A 9,748-nucleotide genomic window follows, 5' to 3' on the forward strand; every position below is an offset into this window, starting at 1 on the left:
TGAACTGATGACTATATATTACTGATTTTTTTTTTTTTTTTTTCCTCAAGGTCTAACTAAGCGCGTTGGGTTACGCTGCTGGTCAGGCATCTGCTTGGCAGATGTAGTGTAGCGTATATGGATTTGTCCGAACGCAGTGACGCCTCCTTGAGCTACTGAAACTGAAACTGATTACAAATAAATGAAAACCAATAAACTATGTCATCAGCAGCATAAACAAAAAAAAGGGGGCAGTTTGTCATCTACAGCATAAACAAAAAAGGTGAGTTTGTATCATACTTGCTGTCTGGATAAATCAAATACACTTATTATGTCAAACTCATGCACTTAAGTGTGACATTGTACAATATATGACACAAAAAAGGGAGTTTGCATTACACTCCCTATTTGGTTTACTACACTCACCATGTCACAGTCAAATGCATCATCTGACATGGTGCAGTATATACATATATCATTACATGACACCACACACTGCTTTCCTGTATTCCAAACAAAATTTTGAAGGAGAAACTACTGGGTATATAATTTCAACAGCTGTTGTGTAATCATAAAAACATTTACATTCCATGATTTAATAGTAAAAACAAAGAAACTTACCCTTTCTCTGTATATGAATGCAATGATGCCGATGGAGACTTGAATCAGGAATGCAAGAATAGTAACCACCAGGAACTGTAAAGACATACACACACATGCGCACACACATGAAGTCAAAGAGCCAAAAACAAGTTTTAGCCAACAGTTTTCAAACATCTGATGCTTTTTCAATTAAGAAATGTAATCAATCTTACAAGAATCAGCCAAGTACATGTGTCAACAAAAGGTAACACTTCTAAACGGATGAAGCTTTGTGCTAATTGCAAGTGACATACTATCAATTAGTCTGATCATTACATAGATGAATACCTTATTACCTGTATATTCACCTAAATCCTGTATGTCTAAACCCTGTAAATATGTAAATCTTGTATGCAATAGGAGCTTATCATATTTTTGACTTCCAGTCCATTAACCACAAACAACTAAAAGTTAATCAAGCCATTTATATTCTACAAATATTTCTTGTTAATACTTATCAGGGATGAGACTGATGTTTTCTGTTTCAGTCTGTTATCACTGAAAATAATGTACAGTTGTCCCCGCTCAAGTCGACCCATTGGGTAAGTCGACATATTTCTTTGGCCCTAGCCAGCAGCCTTATTTATCTCAGTAAATTTTTGATGCATAACACAATCTCATGTAAGTGGATTCCTTGCATACGTGGACTAAATTTTTGTGCCCCAGTAAAGTTTCCCCCTTGATAAGTCGACACTGACATCATGATACAGACTGAAACCATCAATGTTGCAAAAAGTTGTGGCGTCAAATCCATTGCATGACGAAGAAAAGATTTCCCTGGTCACTTTTAACTGGAACATATGAAACCCCGACAATGTTTCCCTGTTCCAAACACCAATTCACATCAGCACACTCTAACACACCACACACTGGTCATAATTTATTCCATCAACCTCTCCAAGGCCATGAATGTATCTGGCAAGTTTCTTCAGTCAACCATATTTGGAAAGGCCTAGAAAGGCTCTTCTCCCAACTGAAAATAACTGCATAATTGGCCTTTCGTGTCAACCATCATTTGCTAACTGGCTGGGATATGAACCAAGGCCCCCTGCAACAAGAATCACATGCCCAGCTTTGAACTGGACCTACAGGCCAAAGAAAGAGATGAACTCAGTGATAGCAAACAATGGAGAGAGACCTCAAGACTTGTCGACAGAGGGGTGATACCAGCAATCTGGCATGGACAGAGACCTCAAGACTTGTCGACAGAGGAGTGATACCAGCAATCTGGCATGGACAGAGACCTCAAGACTTGTCGACAGAGGAGTGATACCAGCAATCTGGCATGGAGAGAGACCTCAAGACTTGTCGACAGAGGGGTGATACCAGCAATCTGGCATGGAGAGAGACCTCAAGACTTGTCGACAGAGGAGTGATACCAGCAATCTGGCTTGGAGAGAGAACTCAAGACTTGTCGACAGAGGAGTGATACCAGCAATCTGGCATGGAGAGAGACCTCAAGACTTGTCGACAGAGGAGTGATACCAGCAATCTGGCATGGAGAGAGACCTCAAGACTTGTTGACAGAGGGGTGATACCAGCAATCTGGCATGGAGAGAGACCTCAAGACTTGTCAACAGAGGAGTGATACCAGCAATCTGGCTGAGTATGCCTACCGCCGAGAATGGAGAGCTATGATAGCTTATAAAGTAAGTGCATTGTTGGACTGAATATTCGTTTGATTACTAAGTAATGGCTCTTGTGTTTTACCAAGTACAATACCATCATACTACTGATCGCCTCAAAGAAAAAATGACAGAGGGAGTAGCCATTAAGTCTATCCTGAAAAAAAGAGACAAAGACAGAGAAATACATTTATAATGATTTTTTCTTCTTCCTTTTAAGCCCCAAAGACGTAGAAAAGACTTTCTGACAACCTCTGACCCGCTGACTCTCGCCTCTTTTAGATCTGGCCTCAAAGTTCACTGTTCTCTCAGCAATAAGTTTTGCTGTGGTATTACTACTATATCATGGATCCAAACAGTACATGTATGCTCCTTCATATGTGGTACGTTTATAATTATATTTGCATGTGTATGTGTACACATATATCCATGTATGTGCTAATGTGTGTGTGTGTATGTGTGTGTGTGTGCGTGCGTCTGCGCGCACATGTGTGTGGGCGGGGGGGAGGGAGCAAATGAGTATATATATATATTTGAATGTATGTTTGTCAGTATGTATCACTGTATGCATTGTGTTCATATGTGTGTATAGTTTAAGGGTATATTTTGGTGTGTATATGCAACTTTGATATAATACATTATGTATATCATATGTTTCTGAAAGCATCTATGGCAGTTTTCCGGATAGAGTGCAATATAATTATCACCATAATTATTATCATATTTTACAGATTAAAAATGATAAACCATTTCCTTTTATTGAAAACCATCTCTGAGAGAAAGATGCAAATATTGCATATTACAAGCAAAAGAATACACAGAATTGTACATAAAAGCAAGCACTGTATGTATTGATGAATAAAAAGAATGACCAAGGACCACTGAACTATTGTGAAACAAATGGTGATAAACAAAAAAACAACAACAAAAAACAGACAGAAAGTGTTTCTTTTTAATAACATAATTCATTTAAGTGGTTGATTCCTAAAACAAATCAGATTTGTGAAAACCTGCAGGCAGCTGAGGTCCATAAACTAAATAAATCAATACATGTTAACAAGCAATTAAATCTACTACCTTAATTAATAATGTTTAAAAGACATGTACCAGTGCAACACAGACACGGAGACGGTGTGTCCCCACCTTGAGTACTGCTGCACAGTCTGGAATCCTCACACCAAGGATATGTCCAAGAAGCCAGAGGCCATTCAGGGAAGAGCAGCAAGATATGTCACCAATTGCTACGACACCAGAGCAGCGAGATATGTCACCAATTGCTACGACACCAGAGCAGCGAGATATGTCACCAATTGCTACGACACCAGAGCAGCAAGATATGTCACCAATTGCTACGACACCAGAGCAGCGAGATATGTCACCAATTGCTACGACACCAGAGCAGCGAGATATGTCACCAATTGCTACGACACCACAAGTAGCGTCTCAGCTATGCTCAATGATTTAAAGTAGGAATCGCTTGAATCGCAAAGGAAAAAGTGTTAACTATCCATGTTCTACAAAATCGTAAATGGATTGGTTGACATCCCATCAGAACAGTGTCTTCTCCCTGGCACCGCCTGCACTAGATGCAACCACTCCCTTAAGTTCAGACAAGTTGCTACAAAAACAGACACATTCAAACATAGCTCTTTCTCCCAGTTTTGAAAGGAAAATCTAACTATGTGTCTAGTCATTCAGGTGAGATGATAAATTGAGGTCCTATGCAGGGTTTAGATTTTTTGTCAGTTGTCAGTGCCTGACACATGTATACAATTTTGAAATGACCCATCAATGTGGCAGCCAGCTGCTCGCCTGACTTATTTAGTTATTAACTAAACTCTGCCTGTGTGCAACACACACTTGGCACACTTAAAAAGAACCCACAGCAACAAAAGGGTTGTCCTTTTAGTGACAAAATTTTACAGAAGAAATCCACTCTGACTGGTACACAATTAATGAATTATATGAATGCACTCAAGGTCTGATTAAGCATGTTGTGTTATGCTGCTGGTTAAGCATCTTCCTGGCAGATGTGATGCTGGGTGTATATATGGATATGTCCAAATGCAGTGTGATGTCTCCTAGAGAAACTGAAACTGACTGACCACTTTGAGGAGGAAGATGTTTTCGGTAAGCGTGCCGACCATTCCGCTGATGGCATTGACAGTGATGATGAGTCCCACCAGGATGAGGAGGGTGACGGGCAAGGCCAGCTGGTTGTTCATGGCCTGCACCTTCTGACGGTGGATTTCCACCAGCACTCCTATCGCCATCAGGATGATGCCCACAAACTGGAACACACATGACACCTTTGATTGAAGTTTGACTGAATGGCACAGGAGATGTATAATCAGCGCCTTAAGGCACCTGTCAGTCTTCTCTACCCAAGTACTGAAGTAGGCAGCCTGTTGTACAACTGACTGTGTTTGTAAAATGCTTTGAGTTTGGTCTCTGACTGAAAATAGGTGTGTTATAAGTATCAATAATATGTATACCACTGTATGGCATTGGGGTAAACATAATGGGCAGGCTATAATTCATCACTGTTGTTTGTAATACAGCCCAGCTGACCACACAGGGCCATATCATGGCTGAAAACACTGTCAGTATTGATCCCTTAGAACCTGAAAGAGAGGACTGAGGAGGGTCGTGTGTGGGTGGGGGTGAGGGGTTTGAGGGTGGAGGTGGGTGAGAAGGAAGCGTGAATGCAAACATAACTGCATGTAATACACAAAAACATTGTTAACAATAACAGGTACATACAAAGTTTAAAAAAAAAAAAAAAATACCAGTGGAAAATACATAGTCACATGTAAGAATGTCTAATTATCAAGTTCAGAAAAGGACCACAAAACATTTTTAATATGCAAGGCTTTCCAGAAAAAACCACAGGTGAATGGAGTTAGCAAGACAGAAACTAAGACAGGAAGAGATGACAGAGGGAAAAGGCCAAAACCCAAAAGAGTGACAGAAAAGAGTATATTTTCAGCACAGAGTTTCCAGAAGGGCCTTTGGCATTCCCAAAAGGGGCACTTTAAGACTGGCGCTCATGAGGAGTTTGTTGTAGAAATTGTTGGAATCAGTATTGTTTCTTTTCTTGCTTGTTCAATGGTGGTCATTGTTTTTTCTCTCTCAATCTCACTGGTGTGTGTGTGTGTGTGTGTGTGTGTGTTTGATTTAAGAGACAAAATAAATTATACAAAAAGTATATACTGTAAATGCATAAATATACATAGCCATCTATATTTAGCCCATTTTACCAAATAAATAATATGTATATATAATGTATAAACATGTATAAATATTTAAACACACACACACACACACCAAGTTATCAAAGAGATTTTTAGATAGGGGTGGGGAAGAAGAAAGATCCAGAAAGGGAATGATGATGATGATACACGAATTATAAAGCTCTGATCAGTGACCAAACTCAAAGCGCTTTGTAAATATGGAGTCATTTGCATTTATAACACCTATTAACAGCCTGCCTACCTGGGTAAATCTGACTGACAACTGCCACTGCATACTGAGAAGGTAGAGATCCACCATCTACTTACTGATCTAGAAAGCATCAAGTCAGGGTGTGTTGCTTTAAAAAGCCGTGTAACTGGGGACCAGTGAAAAACACACAGTGACATACACACAAACACACACACACAGAGTGAGACAGCGTGAGAAGGCAAGAGGGAGAGACAGAGAGATGGAGGGAGAGATAGATCAGACTGAGGCACATTGATAAAACAAAAGGACAGAGACTAAGACACAGTAAGACAAACAGACACCGCCAGACATGTGCTTTAACTAAGCACCACAGGATTCCAGACAAAGTAAGCATCAAACTTATTCCATTCATTTTAGGACTGTAATTTACACCTACCACTACAGTATAAGACAACCAGCCTCATCTTTCTCAGAAACTATCATTTTTTCCCCTAAAAACAAAAACAAAAAAACAAAACAAAAAAAACAACAACAAAAACCAACACACAACAAAACTCAGGTTTTGTGTGTGTTTCATTCAAAAACATTTTAACACAATTCCTTTCATAATTTGTTGTCAAATGCAATCATTAGAAAGATATCTGGAGGAGTTTATTGTTAGTATGTTCTTAGCCTTTTGGTAATTTGTTCCACTGTGGAGCAATCCTGCCACTATATATATTATATACATACCGCAGTTTTCAAACAATACTTCACCTGTGTTCAATAAATACTTCTTCACTGATAAATATATGAAGAGCTGATTCCGATAACCAATTTGAAAATTCAGACGGATTCAGTGATTGTATTAATTCCATTAAATCACGTCTAATTCTTCTTCAGTTACTGGTGTTAGTGAGAGGTGTTTAATAACACATTACTGCCTGTTTTTGTAGAATAGTTGTTAAATAATCTATGATTCGTAAGCCACCCTGACAGTGGACCACAATATGACTTTATGATCAGACCTTTACTGACATACTACATATTGACACCAGCAGCTGAAACAGCATAACATGACGAGATGTACTGTAGCCTGAACACGTTGAACCGCGTTTAAGGCATTATTGATTTAATCGATCATTCAAAACATAAAGCCATGCATTCCCTTCCACGATGCTGACAAATTCTGCGGCCTCGCGTAACAAAGGCCGGACCCGCTGTATCAGACACAGTTACTGAGACTGTGAAAGCATCTTCTTTCTCTCTTTTTTTAACCCCCGTTTCAGTGACGATAAACTCGGGAAAAGAAAATACTACTCACCAAAAACAAAAGCGTGTAAATGAAGAGGAAGAGTTTGTTGCAGCTGTACGAAGTCCGAGCACACAACGGCTGTCGCGCATATTTACGGTTAGCGACGTCTGCTTCAGGGAGCATCTTCTGCATGCCTTCTGTGTCTGCCATGTTTGCTGCTCGCATTGATCCAGCCTCTCGGTCACCGGAAGTGGCCAGGTTTCGCCGCTTAGCTACCCATCACTGTATTATGAAATTAGGTCGCTTGCTGTCACTCGACTACTGTTACTCGCTTGCTGTCATGAGAGTGTTGGAGTTGAGCATGGACATCTGTTGGGAAATGAGTGGTGCAGTTTAGCATGGTAACTGTGGGGAGAAGAGTGGTGGAGATGTGCATGGAATCTGATTAAAGATAATAATCATCAAGACTGATTCATGTGTGTTTCATCACAGTTGCACTGATGATTGACTGCAAGTAAAGAATGATTTCATCTGGGGTCAGCCCGATACTCCCATGTGTCGACACTCCCCCGGCTCGTTAATTCCTCTAAAAAAGATCCAAAGCAGGCAAATATACATGTATGTGCATAGTTGTGACTGATAATTCTTTCTGCTTGATCAAAGATGTGCTGTGGATTGATGAATGTGTTATAAATGTGTTCTCTTCTTACATAGTCGAGCAGCAGTGCGCGACTTGTCTGATGGGGCCCCGCTGTTGTGCGGGCTAGCTGCCCTGTAATTACACGGGCCGAATGACACGGACCTGGACTCTCTCACCCCCCCACACCCCCACGCTCCCCCCCCCCCCCCCTCTCTCTCTCTCAGATACTCTCTCCCTCTCTGTCTCTCAGAGATTCTCTCTGATTCTCTCTCTCTCTCTCTCTCTCTCTCTCTCTTATTCCCCCCCCCTCTCTCTGTGAGATTCTCTCTCTCTCTCTCTCTCTCTCTGACTGATTCCCCATCTCTCTCTCACACTCTCTGTCTGTCTCTCTATCTCGGCATTTTCTGTCTCTCTCGATCCCTCCTCTATCACTCTCTCTCTCGTTTTTTTTCTTAGTGTTGTTGTTGTTGTTGTCTTTTGCTTCCCTCAGAAAATAAATACCATTATTCAAATGATTTTCACTAGTGATTTCATTCGTTCAGTCATTCAGTCTTTCTCTCATCCACTCCCTTCGATCTCTCTTAATACAATATTCAACAGACCGTCTCTCTGTGTGTCTTTCTCTGTCTTTCTGTCTCTCTCCGAGTCTTATATACGCAGATTTTGCGGGCGCTCTTCTGTGCGTGTCAATGTGCCAGTGTGCGTCGTACGTGCGTGTCAGTGTGTGTGTTTGTGTTCGATCGGTCCACTCATCATATTTATTAATTCCGTGCACTGGCACTGATACACATGCAGACACACACATACGCGCACACAGTCTCTCCATCTCTCAGTCTCTCTCTCACCGTCTCTCTCCCATGCACGTGCGCTAGCACACACACTGACAGACACTGGCAGATATGCACACACTCACTCACTCACTAACTCTCTCTCTTTTTCTCTGTATATCTGTCTATCTTACTATTTATCTCACACGTGACACGCACACACATGCGTACACAGCCCACCTACTCTCAACCACGCACGAACTCATACACGCGGCCACACCCGCGCGCGCGCACACACACACACGACACACCACACACACACAGACACACTTGTACACAAACATATACGTTGTGTGCATCCCGCACACACACAATAAATACCTTATTCGGTGAACACCACACACACACACACACACACATACGCACACACACGTCGCACCCCCCCCCCCCCCACCCCCCTGCTTCGTCTTGGATGATTGTAGAATGCCCTTGTTTGGTGTTTGTCAGATCTTTCACAAGCTTGAACGCTTTTTGTTGTTATTGTTCAGGCTGTGTTCAATGTCTTGGCACTGCTCCTCGATCCATTCCTAATCTGCTCTTTTCAGTCATGCTTATCTTGATCTGATTGAGAGCTTTGTTGTGTGTGGCCCCATCTACCTCATTCTTCCTCTTCTTCAGCTCCCTTCTTTTGTCACATAGGTCCAGGACATCTGACGTGACCCAGGGCTTCTTTGCTGGTTGACGCTTGGAAAGAAATCTCATTAAGTTGTCGAGGTCGAACATAATTCCTGTTGTTGTTTTTTTGGTTTTTTTTTTTTAATCATCTTCAGACGGAGGTGGAATGTCATCACCACAAGGTCATGATCACTTCCGACATCAGATCCTAGGAAAGTTCTTGTCATGGCAGTGCTCACACTTGACTGGAAATGCTTTTCGATAATTGTGTAGTCTATTTGGCTGTGGTGCTCTCCGTCTGGGTGGTGCCAAGTCCACCTTCTGGATGCTTTGTGCAGGCTGATCGTGCTGGCCATAAAAATGTCGTTAACCGTTGTATCTGGCCAATTCCAGGAGCCTAAGGCCTCTGTTGTTTGACTCGGTATTGCAGGACACTCCGCAAGTGCCTTTCCAGTTGTTGTAAGCATCGTCTCCTACTTTGGCGTTCCAGTCCCCTTGCACAATGACGATGTCTTTCTTGGGGGTTGATCCAAAACTTTCTGCACTTGTTCGTGTAAATCTTCCACAGCCTCGTCGTCGTCATAATCGCATGTTGGTGCCTGACCACTACTTTTAAACACTGGAAACTACTAACCACCACTGACCACTACTGATCACTGACCACTATAGACCACTGATCACCGCTGACTACAACTGACCGCGGACCACTGCTGACCACTAGTGGTCACTAAGTCACCGCTGA

At 41.7% G+C, this 9,748-nt stretch overlaps 1 protein-coding gene across 1 annotated transcript in view; it reads right to left on the reverse strand.

Moving 5' to 3' along the window:
* LOC143283635 (tetraspanin-15-like) overlaps positions 1–7,137 on the reverse strand; it is a 28,790-nt gene extending 21,653 nt beyond the window's left edge. The window contains exons 1-3 of the mRNA XM_076589822.1: positions 6,994–7,137; positions 4,352–4,537; positions 601–675 (exon numbers count right to left, since the gene is read on the reverse strand). Coding sequence (XP_076445937.1) covers positions 601–675; positions 4,352–4,537; positions 6,994–7,134 — 402 coding nt within the window. The 5' untranslated portion in view covers positions 7,135–7,137. The remainder of the gene's footprint in view (positions 1–600; positions 676–4,351; positions 4,538–6,993) is intronic.
* Between the last annotated feature and the right edge of the window lie 2,611 nt (positions 7,138–9,748).

This window comes from Babylonia areolata, chromosome 1 (assembly GCF_041734735.1).
Source record: "Babylonia areolata isolate BAREFJ2019XMU chromosome 1, ASM4173473v1, whole genome shotgun sequence".
NCBI classification, from domain to species: Eukaryota; Metazoa; Mollusca; class Gastropoda; order Neogastropoda; family Buccinidae; genus Babylonia; species Babylonia areolata.